This window comes from Morone saxatilis, unplaced genomic scaffold, assembly GCF_004916995.1.
Source record: "Morone saxatilis isolate NCDOM2014 unplaced genomic scaffold, NCSU_SB_2.0 Contig1, whole genome shotgun sequence".
Classification (NCBI taxonomy): Eukaryota; Metazoa; Chordata; class Actinopteri; family Moronidae; genus Morone; species Morone saxatilis.
In genome coordinates this window covers 14774397-14790886 of record NW_023339651.1, presented here as the reverse complement: position 1 = coordinate 14790886, position 16490 = coordinate 14774397, and the positions used below count along the sequence as shown (strand labels likewise).

The 16490-nt window shown below is 39.5% G+C and overlaps 4 protein-coding genes across 4 annotated transcripts; 3 read left to right on the top strand and 1 right to left on the bottom strand.

Moving 5' to 3' along the window:
- The first annotated feature begins 1260 nt into the window (after positions 1-1260).
- Positions 1261-4798, top strand: aqp8a.1 (aquaporin 8a, tandem duplicate 1). Its single transcript, XM_035659805.1, has 5 exons — positions 1261-1516; positions 1948-2074; positions 2672-2880; positions 3612-3746; positions 4756-4798. Exons 1-5 carry the CDS (start codon positions 1281-1283, stop codon positions 4796-4798), a joined length of 750 nt encoding a protein of 249 aa, XP_035515698.1. The 5' UTR covers positions 1261-1280.
- A 2494-nt stretch (positions 4799-7292) lies between these two features.
- aqp8a.2 (aquaporin 8a, tandem duplicate 2) lies at positions 7293-9426 on the top strand. The gene is made up of 5 exons (XM_035659761.1): positions 7293-7619; positions 7946-8072; positions 8179-8393; positions 9044-9178; positions 9272-9426. Exons 1-5 carry the CDS (start codon positions 7360-7362, stop codon positions 9315-9317), a joined length of 783 nt encoding a protein of 260 aa, XP_035515654.1. The 5' UTR covers positions 7293-7359; the 3' UTR covers positions 9318-9426.
- Positions 9427-9611: 185 nt separating this feature from the next.
- On the bottom strand, positions 9612-11140 carry hbae5 (hemoglobin, alpha embryonic 5). Its single transcript, XM_035659919.1, has 3 exons — positions 11005-11140; positions 10216-10423; positions 9612-9810 (listed from the first exon to the last, which is right to left on the bottom strand). The coding sequence occupies exons 1-3, from the start codon at positions 11097-11099 to the stop codon at positions 9682-9684; spliced, it is 432 nt and encodes a 143-aa protein (XP_035515812.1). The 5' UTR covers positions 11100-11140; the 3' UTR covers positions 9612-9681.
- A 3194-nt stretch (positions 11141-14334) lies between these two features.
- LOC118326804 (hemoglobin subunit beta-2-like) lies at positions 14335-15300 on the top strand. Its single transcript, XM_035659906.1, has 3 exons — positions 14335-14457; positions 14577-14799; positions 15087-15300. Exons 1-3 carry the CDS (start codon positions 14366-14368, stop codon positions 15213-15215), a joined length of 444 nt encoding a protein of 147 aa, XP_035515799.1. The 5' UTR covers positions 14335-14365; the 3' UTR covers positions 15216-15300.
- The last annotated feature ends 1190 nt before the right edge of the window (positions 15301-16490 follow it).

The following is a 16490-nucleotide window of genomic DNA, read 5'->3' as shown; positions in this document are numbered from 1 at the left end:
GGAGGGTTGCAGCCAGGCCTGTAGCTGACACTGATCATGTCTTCTGTATGGTTATCTGGGGTTTTAACAGTCTGAGGGGAGTTTATGTTCTGTATTTAAAAAACCAAATACAAATATTTTACTTTTCAACTACATTTCTCCAATAGTTTTAGTCACTAGTTACTTTGCAGATTAATAATACAAAATATAAATCAACTAATAGATTATGATTGCCTATATTATCATAGATTGAGCTACCCAGCAGTAAGTAAAGAAATTTCAATTAAATTTAGTTATGTAATATATATTATTATGAAATGGCACTTTAATACTAGGACTTTTACTTGTGATTGGTCTTTTTACATTTCTTTAAATAAAGCAGTTTTTACATCCTCTGGAAATCCCTGCTCATAAACTCAATTGGCTTAACTAAAATAACAGCATTCTCCATTTCCCCTAATTAGTACATAACTATATACTACTAGGAAATTATAAGAAAATTATTGATCCATCAAGTATTTTTCCCCTACAAGAAGACTTCCAGGATGCAATTCTGGTGAAGAAATGATGAACTAAACTTTAATATTTGTTGGCCTAAGTCCAATTCAAATATACTAATTCTAAAAAATACTGCAATCAGTTTTAAGAAATTCTATATAAAATGTGAAGACTGCTAAACCCCCAGACTACCATTAAAAAGATGCAGATGTCCTTACAACAACCCTCCGTCACACATGTATTTCTTATCAGTTATCAGCTGTATTTATCAACAATAATTAAATGATTAAATGGACACCTTAAAGGTCAGTTTAATGTTTGATATCTACTGTATCTAGGGACAATTTTGATATGACCTTTCTATTTTGATTGAATTTAATCTTAACATTTTAAAAGTTAAGTTCCCAAGGAATTGGCTATCGCAGGTTATCATTAAATAAGCTACACACTCAGATATATTTAAATGATTTTACTGGTACTTAAAGAAGTGATTGTTGCTGTTGAGTAATAAAACACCCCTCACCCTTATCTGTATCTGCATGTTCTCTGACAGTCAATAACACAGTGCTAGTTGTTTTATGAACTTCACATGATTGAGTGTCAATAGTCATGGGAGTATAAACAATTGCAGGAAGGTGGGGCATCAGAGGAAAAAAGAAATGGGGATGTGCGTATGTCCTTTGTTCATCACCCTAAGAATGGCTTATATACATGCCTCTACACACATCAGACCAGACCAGTGGTCCATCAGAGGAACAAGTGAGCCTGACCCAGGGTAGAAAGGGGTTTTCTTCCAGTTCAGCATGTCAGGGGAAGAAACCAAGACAGAGATCTTCACAGTAACTGATATGGGAGAGCCAACGAAGAGAAGCATATTTGAGCAGTATGTGCAGCCCTGCCTGGCGGAGCTGTTTGGGACATGCCTGTTTGTGTTTGTGGGGTGTGCGTCTGTTATTGGGAATGTGGATGGTAACCTCCAGCCTGCTGTGGCACATGGACTGGCGCTGGGAGTGGCGATCATGATGTTTGGGCAAATTAGGTAATGATAACATTCAATTTGTTTTGTGCTTTCAAATGCTTAATATTGTATGTTTTTGAGCTGATTGATGATTTTTTTTAATTTTTACAATATTAGAAATGTTGCCATGGCATTTTGGTTGCTTTCCTGCTAAAACCACATGTAGAGCCAAAGACAACATGAACAGATTTATTAAACATATAAATCTTATTTAAAGAGAATTTACCTTAACATGTGAGTGAGTTTGCTGTGATTCAACAACTCATTTGCAGCTACAGAGGTATAGGCTACACAAATAAAGTTTCAATTTGTTTGAATGATTTGATGCAACAAAGTTAAAAAAAAAAATCATTATCATCTGTTTATCCAATGTCAGATGGCAAGGTATTGTTATGATCAGTTTATGGCATCATTTAAGAGACACAGAGCAAAGTTCATTATGTTTATTGCAGTGGGGGCCACTTTAACCCTGCAGTGTCCCTGAGCGCCTACCTGTGTGGAGGAATGGATCTTCTTCTGCTGGTGCCTTATATTCTGGCTCAGATGCTGGGAGCACTGGGTGGTGCTGGTTTGACCAGGGTAAGAAAAAATATGGAAGACCAATTCTGCCAGGAAAAAAAAAGAAAAAAGATGCAAAGTCATAATAAAAATAAAAATACATATGGTACTTAACATACAGTTAAAAATGTTTAACTTAAACAGTCAATATTCTGATTTACTAACTCAAAATTATTAGATAATAAGTTATAATGTTAGAATCAATATTTTTGACCTATCTCATAATTATAATTATAACTTACTGACTAAAAAAGACGATTTTGTAAGTCTAAATTTTGACGTATTATCTCCAAAGTTTGATTTAATACATTTTGACCTAATCCACATCAAAATAATGACTTAATATTTCAAAATGTTGACATCATATGATGTTTAATCATATGATAATTAAAATGTTACAATTTTGATCTCTCATATTTGTGACTTATTATCTCATAACTTTGACATAGTAACTTCAATTTTTTATTTATTTTGTCATTATTCTGGTATCTTTTTGGTTTTGATTTATTGGCATAGTCTGTTGGGTAGAAAAAAAAAATGTCAATAAATGAAAACTATCCACTCCAGTCAAATTTATCATGCACTGGTTGATATATGTTCATTTTGTTCTACTTGCAGGCAGTGTACCCCTTCAATGTGTATGATGGGTCCTTGGGCGGCGCCTTTCTCGTACCCTCTGATGATCTGGCTAAAGTCACACTGGCGGAGGTGATAATGACCTTGTTCCTTACCATAGTGGTGTGCATGGGGGCCATCAACAGTCAAACGCGCTCACGGTTAGCTCCGTTCTGCATCGGCCTCACCGTGACAGCCAACATACTTGCTGGGTAAGAGCGTCAGCCAGGAAGTCGTCCCCAACATCACCATTAGCTGTTAATTTGTATTTTCTGTACATTTTCTTTAAATGAAGCAGTTCTGATCTCCTCTTGAAATCACTGCTCATAAACTAAAATAACTGTCTCATAGCACTCTCCATTTCCCCTAATTAGTACATAACTGTATACCTCGAGGAAATTATAAGAAAATTATTGACCCATAAAAATAGACTGCCCATGAGTTATTCCCTCCAAGAAGGCCTAAAGCTGCCAGAATGTAATGCTGGTGGAGAAATACTGAACTAAACTTTAATATTTGTTTGTAATATAAGTCCAACTTAAATACACGTAAGTCTAAAAATACTGCAATCAGTATTAAGAAATTCTGCTAAACCCCCAGACTATCATTAAAAAGATACAGAGGCCACAACCCTTCCTCACACATATATTTATTATCAGTTCTTTTTATTATCAATTATTAACTGTATATATTATCAGTTATTAAATGGACACCAAGATCCATAATTTGTTTTGGTTATCACCTTAAAGGTCAGTTTGATGTTTTTATTCCACATATATTACAATATATATTATATGCTTGTAATGAAGTATACTGCAGGCTGCCTAGCACAATATCATATCTCTGTTGCTGAAAAGGTAATTGTTACATGCATGCTGTTGAGCTGCACCTCTCTGGTCAGCAGCTATGTTACAGTAATGGTATGTGCTGGCTGTTGTTTCAGAGGGAGGTTGTCTGGAGCCTGTATGAACCCCGCCCGAGCCTTTGGTCCTGCAGTGGTTGCCAACCACTGGAACCATCACTGGATCTACTGGGTTGGACCCACTTGTGGTGCACTGATCTCTGTCAGCCTCATAAAGTACGTATATTTCAGAACACTGAGGTAGTTTTTATTTTTGCTTTTTCAAACATTTTCCACTCTTAGTATTTAACAGGCTTTCTAGATTTTTTGGGTATGTAATAAAACCTTCAGTTGGTTATAGTTAAGTAACATTTAATGTGTTTGTGAGACCTCAATGATACACACCGAGTTTACACTGAATGTAAAACTCCACGGGGGAACCTTTCATAATTAAAACAGTATGTTTGTGGTACTTTCCCACCCTTGGGGGTTTCAGATTGCAGTTTAGGTTAATAATATACATCGATCAGCCATAACATTATGACCACACTGATTATCTGGTTATCATGGCACCTGTCAGTGGGTGGGATATATTAGGCCAGCAAGTAAACATTTTTGTCCTCAAGTGATGTGTTATGAACAGGAAAAATGGGCAACGTGAGGATTTGAGCGACTTTGACAGGGGCCACATTGTGATGGCTAGACGATTGAGTCACAGTAGACAGGTGTATAGATAAGGGACTGGTTTAAACCTGAAAGGTCCACGGCTACATAGATTTTGCTTTAAAAGTAGTTTAGTAGTAATAGTAGCAAACTCCGTCCCCCTTTTCCACTGGACTTCAGTCTAACCTGACACAGAGCCCTAGCTCTATTACAGTCTGACCTCCTGTTAAATATGACCTGTTTGTCAACCTATTACTACTATTAGTACTATTAAATCGTATTATTAACCATGAATGAATTATGAGACAATGGAATAATAGGCTTATGCATTTAAAATGCCCCCCACCCTTCCTATATTGGATCCCTAGACTTATAGAGACACAAAACAAAAGTCTTTTTGTACTTGTTTTGTGTCTTTTTGTAGTTCTTTTATGTCTTTTTGTAGTTGTTTTGTGCCTCTGGGCCTGTGCCCAATAGGCCTGTTCAGTAATCCAACTATGTTCTTAACATGATGTCATACACAGTGCTGTTTGAAGTGACCAATAATGACCAGTTCCCTAATTTAAGAATCACTCTTTTGCAGGTTTGTGTTTGGTGACAAGAAGACTCGAATTGTGTTTAAGTGAATGTCTAATTTATTAAAGAAGAAGAGAGAGAAGACATCCCGACTGACTTAATAATTAGACTGTAAAATTTAAATATGTGTGTCCTATATATAATATTAGTCCTTAAACTAGCTATACTCCTACTCAATGCCATGTTTCTATTTCTGTATTCAATAAAGTGTTTGATGATATGATAGGGATCTGATAGCTAATCCTAAGTTGGACTTTACATGTTTGACGATAATGCCGGAAAAGGTCTGCAGACATTTGATAATAAATTCCTTACATACAATTGGATATGAATGATCGCACTTTCTGTTATCTATTTACAGTCTTTTTGTATTCATTGTTTGGGTCAAAGTCCTAAATAGCTTTATTACTGAAAATGGTACAAGGACAGGGCACTACAAGATAATAAAGCTAGATGAGAATCATTAACTGGTGCTTCTAGATCAACTGAAACATAGCAATAAGTTACATTAAAAAGCTTTCTAAATACAGATGTATCTCATATATTCATCTTAAAATAATGGATGACGATGAAGATCATCTACCTTGCCAACCTATCTATTCAAGAGACTGTTAGACTGTTATGTGAAATTAAAGTTTGAATATGGAATGAAATTTTATGTGATCAGGACACTGCGCTATCTTGTGCTTTTGATACTATTCCATAAAGATGTTACTGCAAGAAGTGTGCAATTGTGAGTGTGCACGGAATCTATAAGAAGCAGTCCTAACTAATGAAGAGACAATTAACACCCTGGCGAAAGCGGGCCGACATTCACGCATTCTAACTGTACTGTAGCTGTATTTTCAAACACAATGCATAGGAAGTAGCAAAGGTTTAATGTGGTTAAAGCAGGAAAGTCTGTAAATCAGTCACTGATCTATGAATGAACGTAGGTGATTCTTACAGTATCTGCTGTCCACAACTGCTTTATATTGTATAATAGGCCTCTCCTTCAGTTCATGAAGTCCCTGCAGCATCTGAAGGCCTTGACACACATCAGACTGGTTGGATATTCATTCAATACTTTCTTTTTTAAAGTATATTTTTTAGGGCTTTTATTGCCTTTATTATAGTGACAGCTGAAGATAGACAGGAAAGCGGGGCAGAGAGAGGGGATGACATTGCAGCAAAGGGCGCAGGTCGATTCAATACCCTGGGCCGCTGCATCAAGGACTCAGCCTTGGTACATGGGTCGCCAGCTCTACCCACTGAGCTAACCGGGTACCCATTCATTCAGTACTTTCTATACCTAAAGCATGTCATAATATGTATAAGATGTTTCTTTATTTGGTGTCACTGGTGGAAGTATTCAGATCCTTTACATAAAGGTATACTCAAGTAAAAGCACAGATGTGTTATCAGCTAGAACCCCTCCTGCTCTGAATGTCAGCATCTGAATTCTTTTTTCTTATAGTTTTTCATTTACTTTAGTTAAGTAAAAATACCAATACAACCATGTAACAATACTCCATTACAAGTAAAAGTCCTGCATTTGTTCTTGATCATTGAAATGTACTTAAAGTATCAAAAGTACAAGTACTAATTCTGCAGAATATATGACCGTATTATTGTTAATACTGATGCAGTAATACAAAAGTACTGTGGTTACTTCTAATCACTTAGGTAGTTGAGTGTAGTAGTTCCCAACCTAGGGGTCAGGCCCGTCCGAAAGGTCAAGAGAAAAATCTCCACAATCATTTGACCTATCTGGGCCTTGAAAAGTTTAGAAGGGAATTATCTCTTTACTGGAACTGCTCACAAATCATTAACATCTGAAATGTAACACAATGAAATATTGTGAGGGGTCACAAGCCAAAAAGGTTCGGAAACACTGGTTTCAACTCTAACAGTGTGTCGCATAGGGGGTCCTGACCACTGAGAACTTAACCTTGATGCATGGTGCCCTCTACCCAGTGAGCTACCTGGGGACCCCTGTATTTGAAAGGTGACTTGTAACAATAACTGTTACATAATTGTAGTGGAGTATAAAACTACACTGTCCTCTGAATAGCAGTACAGTAGAAGTGTAATGTAGGCCTACACTTCATAGCTGTATAGTGTAGAGTGCAAGTAGGCACTAACACATATAAATAGTGTAAAGTCTGTATTCCAGGTCTATCTTATCTATTAGGTCACCATTTACTAGGCAAGCATGTGCATACGAGTAAAGAAATGATGATGAATAAATTGCACATCTTGATCCCTAACCGAACCCTCTGACTGACGACAACCTTGAACGGCACATGCCTTTTTTTGAATCTTATCATTCTTTTATGAAAGGTCACTTTGAGGACTCCTTTAAGGACTGGATTACCTGGCTTGACTCCATCAGACAGAGCTGGAAAGGTGTCAAAGAACCGTTTGGGGTGTGGATTTTCACCTTCAGAACAGGTCATGTTTTTATGACCTGTGAGGCAATTCAGCAACAGTGTGCAGGCCACTGGTGATGATTATAAAAACCCAGAAAACCTTGCAGTGCCACAGTCTGCAGACTAGGTCAGGTGCAGGTGCTGGAGGTGCAGAGTGTCTGTGAGAATCATCCTGGAACAGAAGTCTCTTACAGGCAACAATGGGACTTGAGAAAATGGAAATGGAAGACACAGACTCTGCTCTGATGGAGAAGGGCAAGAAGCCGCCTGTGTCCAAACCTCCCAACAAATATGAGAAGCTGTTCCAGCCCTGCCTGGCCGAGATAGTGGGGACCATGTTCTTCGTTTTCATCGGCTGTGTGTCTGTCATTGAGAATGTGCCAGCGGCTGGACGGCTGCAGCCGGCCCTGGTGCACGGGCTGGCTGTGGCAGTGATGGTGGCGGTCATGGATAACATCAGGTATTTTGTGTAAAGAATAGAATAACATAAAGTCAGATGCTCTGTATTTTTATTATTGCTTTCTTCTTTATGTTTTTGTGTGCAATATCTCTGAATAATACAATTTCTGTAGATTTGTTAATTGTGCATAGTGTGTTTCTTTGTTGAGTGTATGGTGTTGCCTGCAGGTGCAGTGATGTGGACATGAATTTCCCCCTTGGAGGACAATAAATTGAACTGCAATTGAATTGAATAATGATCAACCTCAGCCATTTGATATATTTTGAGTAGAATGGGTCTCAGTGTCCCACCTGATCTCAACTTTTCTCTGCTGTCTCTTCCTCTAGTGGCTCCCATTTCAACCCTCCCTTCACTATTGCCATATACCTGTGTGGGGGCATGGAGCTGGCCATGGTGGGACCCTACCTTGCCAGCCAGCTGATTGGAGGAGTTCTGGGAGCTGGAATGGCCAAGGTCAGGTGAAAGTTCACTGCACAGTTTTCTGATTCTTTCACACAAATTGTAAAATACAAAAACGAATTCAAAGTGACCATAAAATCTTTAATAATACCATTTTTAGATAATGACCCCTGCCGGTCGCTACAACAACGCCACGGGAGCAGCGTTTGATATCCTCAAGTCAGAGAGTCAGCTGTCTGGAGCCATCTTTGGGGAGGTGGCCATGACCTGCTTGGTCACCATGGTGGTGCTGCTGGTGGCGGTCAACGGCAAGACAAAAACCCCGCTGGCTCCATTCCTAGTTGGCTGTACCGTCATCATTAACATCCTGGCAGGGTGAGATAAAGGGGGCGATGACCACAGTGTTTATTGTGTCTGCACTGTGTTAAACATTTACACCCAACTGGACCTGAAAGTTGCAGTCAGTTGCTATATTCACATTTTCACACATATTCATAATGTTTCCCAAAGTGAAATAGTGATAAAAAATCTAATTAAATAAAAAACAGCAGCCAAAAACATAAAGGACATTAAAGGCGTGGTGGTAGAGATGTCTCTCTAAAGATGTGTTTTTTAATTTATATTTTAATTTATTTTATTTGAAATGCACTATTGCTTTCATTAATTTTTTTATTTTTTTTTGCAAATGCCTTACATTATTCGATTGTTTGTTTCGAAATTAAATGCTTTTAAAATGATTTGAAAATCATTATTGAGTTAATGACTGAAAAAATCAATTAACCAATACTTGACGGACAGGAAACGGAATAAAAAGATGTCAAATTAGAATTAGAATTAGAAAATTAAATTTTTTAAATCTTACTTTTAAATTAAATATTTTTTATTATACCACTAGAATCTTCTTCAAATTGTGTTACCAGGAGACTCGGTTTGACTGTCCTAATTAATATGAAAATGCATTTTAAATAACCATATTGCAGTTGTATCAAATATTCTAATTAATGATTAAACTTTTTCACTCGCAGGGGTGATGTATCAGGAACGTGTCTCAACCCTGCCAGGGCTTTCGGTCCAGCTGTGATGACCAACTACTGGAGCTACCACTGGGTTTACTGGGTGGGGCCCATTGGAGGAGGTCTGTTGGCCGCAGCTTTGCTCAGGTAAGAGAAGCCAGATCAGATCACGTGGTTGGACGAATGAATTAATCAACTGATATGAGAGATAAAACTCACAATGTCTCTCTTCTGTTGCAGGCTTATTCTCGGCGATGATAAGTTACGAATTGTTATGAAATCATAACAGCCTCTGATGTGTGTTTATTGCCATATAAACGACAATAAAACTGTAATGTCTGTCTCATATACTTTGGATTCATGATGTTTGATGCTGTACTTTTATTTTATTTTCTTTCATGTCACTGTGTGGATTTTTCAGTATGAAATAAAGATGAAAACATATTGATGGTCTCTTCATTGCTTCCTCTCCCCAATAAAACGCATGTAGACATTATACTCTTACTGTTAAGTAAGAGATATCATAATTCAGGAGACATAAAACACACAGTAGCAGTAGCAGTTTTGGGTGGCATGCAGTTTATTCTTTCATCTTTTGCAATGAGTTACATGGTCGCATGAGGCAGACCGCGTGCCACTCTGTGGGCAGCTCAGCGGTATCTCTCGGACAGAGCCAGGGCTACGGCGGTCAGGAATTTATCGAAGGCGACGTGAGCCTCAGGGGTAAAGTCATTAGGGAACATGGCGGAGACCACCACGAGGACGCAGTGGGACAGGATCTGTGGATGACAGAGGAGACAATTAGATAGCGAACATATGGTTTACACTGTAAACACTTCAATGGAACAAGATAAGCGTGGGTCGATTCAACGTTACCCCCATGTTGCTTACAATGTGGAATACATGTGGGGTGCAAAACATGCTCCAAGTAAAACCTCAAAACTGGTGGATCCGCATCAGAAATACAGATTTTTTTTAAGTCGTTTAAGAGAAATTAAGATACTATGGCTGCACTTGTTGCAGCGCCAATGCGTAATTTACGCGTAAATCAGACTATACCTGTGCGTAAAAGTACCCATACACATAAATCATGTGGGTAGCAGCAGATACTGGCATAAGGTGAAGGTAAGGTAATCTCAGCACATATCTTACATCGCGATATCATAATGTGCTTCATGTCTCACCTTGAAGTTGGCCGGGTCCACCCTCAGCTGGAAGGCGTGCTGCTCGCTGAGCTCCAGCAGGCCGTTTGTCAGGTCGTCAATCTTGGCCACAGCCTGAGCGACTCCACTCATCACCTTCTTTCCGTGGCCCTTTACGGGGGCGGAGCCCGCGCTCATGTCTGGCCAGTGGGAGAAGTAGGTCTTGGTTTGCGGATAGACGGTGAGCATCCTGTGGAGGTGGAGATGTGGGTGTTATAAGTGGCAAACATGCAGCCAACTAGACTCTCCATAGTATTATGACTTAAAATGTTTTTCTTCCTTAGACTGTGGAAGTGGACATTAAATATCCGTATTGTATAGTGGTGTCCAACCAGCGTATGACAGGCTCCAGTGGCGCAATCGGTCCCAGCGCGCGTACTTATAAGACAGTAACCTGGAATGATGCCCGAGGTTGTGAGCTTCTGAGCCTCCCAAGCCCTGGAGCATTAACCTCTCTATTGGTTGTTGATAGGTATGCTAACACATACAATCTAAACTCAAAAACCCTCTCTGATTGACTGGTTCAACTTTGTGATCTGATAGTTACTGTCTATGATCTGCTGCTTCTCAGATTTAGATGTAGAGCATCATACTTATATATTATCTAATGTCAGAAAAGGCCTACCTTTTTTTTTTACTAGTAAACTACTAAACAATTTAAGCAACAAAGAAAATAAACTTTTTAGGCAAACTGACCAAGTGCCCCTGTTAGTGCGCCCATCGCAGGCTGTGAAGTACATATCACATATGAACCCGAAACGTGACACTTACCTGCTCAGAGCATCTGCCCCGATGGCATCCGCGGACTTGGAGATTTTGGCCCACAGGGCCTTGACTGCAGCCTTGTCTTTCTGGGTTAAACTCATGTCGGTTCAGTTCTCTGTCTTTCTCTCTCCACCTGAATCGGACGGTGATCTCTGGTTAGTTTGGACTTGTGCTTAAATTCAGTTGGTTCGAGAGTCACACCCACGGGAACGAATGCCAAGCCACGTCCCCTGACGCAGATCGGACCCTTCCTCCCCGCCTGATAGAAACGAGTGGCCGGATGCCAGCCCTAAGGGGGGCTATCAGCTGCTCACATCGTGGGCGTCAGTTGGCAAAAATATGATAATTTACTTATATTTTGTAAGAGTCCTCATGTGTGGACATATGGTTTGTTAGGAGTTTCTCCTGAGGTAAGGCAGGGGGGCATCCCGGGTCACAGGGGGCGGGAGCAGAGACTCTGGCACACATCAATAAACCTGATCTCAAACATAATCAAATTAATTTCCAAGTTCACTCAACCAACCATTATAAGTCGGGAAGCATGTGGCAGCCAGGATTTTAGAAATACTGGGATTTTTAGAACAGTCTGAACACTAATGCATTTTTAATATGACAATAATCACTTATAGGAAATGATAATATAATACCTATAACTCTTAGACGGAAACTGTCTGGCCAATTTTGAAATGACTCATTTACAGTTCAGTTTAATATTGCACTAAAATCACTGTCAAACACACTGAGCAGAGGAACACAACTGCAGTTATCGTCCAGCTTTAGCCCTAAAACATATGATAGGTGTTGTGACACTCATTACTCATGTAATGTACATAATGACTTAAAGTGTTCCTCTGGAAACGATTCAAAGGAGTTGTATCAAATTGTTGAAAAGTTATAGGCCTAATAAATTAAAAATTAACCAATAGGCTACATATTACGGCCTTTCAAAGAGAAATAAAATACTGTAAATGTAATTCTTATGTGTAATACAATCAAACGAAGAGTTATTTCTCATTATTAATCAATGATTTATATTGATAACTGAGGTATAACTGAACATTTTGGGTCATGATCACCGGACACAGTCTATCTATCTGGGCCTCATTTCGTGTCCGCACAGATTCTGACACATGAAGGCAACATTACAGAGCAACATCTTTAGCAACAGTCAGAAGAAACTGGCCTCTCTCTCTCTCATACAAACGAGCACATTTACTGAGGACATATATGCCCTGATGCGATCCTTCATCACCGCGAACCTCGCTCAAGGCCCGGCAGGGGCCTCCGACAGCGTGACTGCAGCAAGGTTTGTTTACGCAAAGCTGCTCTCGTTCAGTGTAACTTTATCATAATATGTTAGATTATTTCCCACAGTGAATATGTCTGCCCCTGAAAACGATAAAAGATCTAAAGAAAGAAAGAATTAAAAGATACTCCTAGTTGAGTCTGTACGCAAAAGTTTGGACACGCGTTTGACAGCATATGTCCCCGGTGTAACCCTTAGATACGTGTGTTCAGTGTGTGTCTGTGGGAATAGAGAAAAAGCTATCGCCAGGCCTATCATTTATGTCACTGGGAGGTTGGCTTTATAAATAAATCTAATATTAAATTATGATTTGGGGATTATGACACCCGTGTGTGCAACCTGTACTGTAACACAGTGCTGACTGGTCTTGCAGTCAGTCTTGCCCCTCACCCACAGCTCTGAACTGTAGCCTACGTGCGCAACTCACACACTTAGCCCACGTCACATAGTGTGAGTTACGCATGAACGCAGAGCTCTGACGAGATAATGCCATAACACCATAACCTACAACTACAGTGTCAGCAATTCTTCACTTTATCATTTTGAGAATTATACAGGGTGCAGTTTATTGAAAATGAAAAAAACAATTTAAGAGGAAAATAAAATGCAACATTTTCATAAAGAAATCACTATTTTGATTTGGAACACTTTTATTATTCATTTACATGTTCAATATTTTTCATCCAAGTGTAAGTTACTAGTTTTTTGAAAACTGCAGGCCTGTACAAGATTTACGTTAGTAATGATTTTAGACTAGATGAACACAATTAAGCCATAAAGTTCATTTTGGGCGATTTATTTTAATTATACAATTTTCTAATAACATTTTATTCAACAAGCTTATTTTGTTAAAAACACTACACATTTGGTGAAATTTGATTTCGACTTCGATTAATCATTTTCTAAAAATAAATAATTAGTCTTATCGCGCCGCAGCTGTGGAAGCCCGACACGATTTATCAGTGATTTAATAATTTTATTTTTAATCCGGCATTTTTGGCTCCAGACATAAATTTATTTCCTATCAAGGGGAGAAAATAGCGCTCACAACCTTTATCACCGGCCTCAAGTATTTTCTTAATCAAAACATAAGTGAATTCTGGCAGTGGGTGCTTGGGTGGGGAGGGGGCGCTGCTGGAGATAAGACCAGGGTGGTTTTATAGATAACACTCCACTGCTTGTCAAAGTCAGTGACATTTGAAATGTAGTCTAATAAACACGCCCACACACAAAAAAGAGGTTTTTATATTTCATTTAACACTGTAATTGTTTTTATACCTGTATGTTTCTATATTGTCCACACACTGGTTCCGCTACAGGTTCCTGCTGTTTTCAGAGAAACATTAACAAATGTACTTTGTATTTTAACAAATAATCCCTACTTAAGTCTGAATTAATATGATTCCCTGCATCATCCTTAATATCACCCCAAGCATGTCTGAAAAGGTACTGCTTTAACTTCAATAAAGGATGCTTTCTGTAAAATAACGACAAAGTAACAAAGTCAGAAGACCTCAGTTAAGCAGTTCAGGGTCGGGGTTAGTTCAGACGAGGCCCATCCTGCAGGTTCAAATAAATGAGCAGCAGAACGAACAACAGTAGGAAAAACTACAATTTTAAAAAGAGTTGAATGTGCAGTTTGTCCTGATTTTAGATTGTGTGTGGATGATGATTTATTTAATGTATTAATGACCACAAAACGACCTAATCTTCATAGTTTTTCCTTCTTTTCCTTCTTCATTCTTTTTTCCTTTATATATATGTTCCTTCTTTTTAGGTTTAGCCTGAGAACATATTGGACTAAACTTTAACTGAGCATGAAAAGTCGACTTTTGCATCTTTGTAAATCTGTAATACTATTAAACCAAAACATCAAAACCTTCCAGAAACGTCTGGAGGAGTCTGCAAGTTTATCTCAAACCCCTCATCTGCAGCCTATCACAGCTGGCCTCTCCTTGAGGGCGGGGGGACCTTTGACACGTTTAAATAGAAGGTGGTCGAGCTGAAGCAATATTCAGCCTTCTTCTTCGAGCCTGAACAAACAATAAACAAAGAGCCATCATGGTTGAGTGGACTGAGAAGGAGCGCAGCATCATCACCAGCATCTTCTCCAGCCTGGACTATGAAGACATCGGCCCCAAGGCTCTGTGCAGGTACGGAAAAACCCAGCTCCTGACACCCCACCATGCTCTTATCCCATTCTCCCCACCCCACCATGCTCTTTCAGGACATCATCCGATGCTGAATTATCCGCTGTCTCCTCCCCATGCAGGTGTCTGATCGTTTACCCCTGGACTCAGAGGTACTTTGGCGCCTTCGGCAACCTCTACAATGCTGAGGCCATCAAGAGCAACCCGAACATCGCAGCCCACGGCGTGACGGTGCTGCACGGTCTGGACCGGGCTGTGAAGAACATGGACAACATCAAGGCCACTTATGCCGAGTTGAGCGTCCTGCACTCCGAGAAGCTGCACGTCGACCCCGACAACTTCAAAGTAAAGCCACTCTCACCTTCAGAGTCAGCTCACACGAGAGTTAGGAACTTTGACCTCGCAGAAGCTCACATATATGTTGGGATATAAAATACAGACATACCAAAGAGAGTTTCCCTGCGCATAATGTCAAAATGTATATTCAAATACTTACGCACAAATATTTAAAGTTTCAATATGTAGTTTTCTTGGATGCCAAATCTACTTTTGTAGTTTCCGTAAGTCCACGTAAAAATGACATCAAAACACATATATGAAAGGCATTTAATGTTTTTTTCCTCTTCTTATAGCTGCTGTCTGACTGCCTGACCATCGTCATCGCCGCCAAACTTGGAAATGGCTTCACACCAGAGACGCAGGCCGCCTGGCAGAAGTTCCTGGCCGTGGTGGTGTCTGCCCTGGGAAGGCAGTACCACTAAGCCCAGCAGCTTCCACACCTGGACACCCGAAGCACACCTGACGTCTGTTTACATGTGTCCCGTGTTTCCTCAATAAAGAAATAAAAGGCGCATTGAAGCAAAGTTTATTGGTTGTCCCTATTTTGGTTCCTTTATGCGTGCGCAATTACGCACAGCTCCGGTGATTGGGGAAGGCGCAAAGGAAAAATTACAGACCGTAATAAGAAATTGACATAATTACTCTATAATAAGGTTATAATGAGCTTTAAAAGAGTCAGTCATAGTGAATTCCTAACCTACCAACCCACCGTGGTTTAAAAAATAATGCATTTATGTATGTTAACGTTAAGCCTGTGTATAGTCAGTGGCGTACTCTGGCTGCTTGAGGTGGGGAGCAGCAGCAGAAAGTCATGATTTAAATTGTTTTATTGTTATTATTTATACAGTAACCTCTGTAATAAAAACGCACAGGGAAATATCAATTATTTAACCATGGAGGTAATGAATTATGTCAACTAATGTTATAGCACGAAGGGCAGCTTATATGGCAGTGTTTTTGTGCAGGGACAGTTTACACTGATAAAACAGTGCTGTAAGTGAGTTAGTTTTTCTCCTGTAGTCCCTGGACGGATGTTACAAAGTCACCCTAGAAATAGATTTTAGGATTAAAATCATAAAGCGTTTATAAGCTTGCAGAACAATAATAAAAAAGAATATTTTAAAATGAATAGAAACACGATGCTGGACACACTTACATTACATTTCCAGGTAGAATTTAAAAACATGCAGCACCGAGGCTCGTAATGCAAAAGCACATACAAAACAGTGCAACGTTTTCTCCACTAAAAGGGCACATAGAGGGCACTTTATCCCGTTTTCTCGCACACCGGGTCACCGTAGAGGTACACTGAATAATGTATTACACTTTTCTGTGTTTTCTTTTGAACCCCGAGCCCACAGTGGATATAGTAGATGGAAAGCTTCTGCTATCTCGTTTGCAAACAATAGGAAAAACAATTAAAGTCTAATAAACGGTAAACCGAGAATATTCGCACAATAAACAACACGGATAATTCTGCGTACTTCTAAAGGCATCCTTGGATTGTTCTAGGTTTACGGTGTCAGCTGAGGAAAATAGACTTCAGGTCTTGATGTTCATGGTTTTTACCGGTGTGAGCGCTTGACTCATCACGCACTGGGACTATCTGAGCTTGCAGGTCAGAACAGATAAACGCTCTGGTTCACCTGCTGGAACGCGGATCCGGACGGAACCCTTTTGCCTGCGAAATCTCTCCC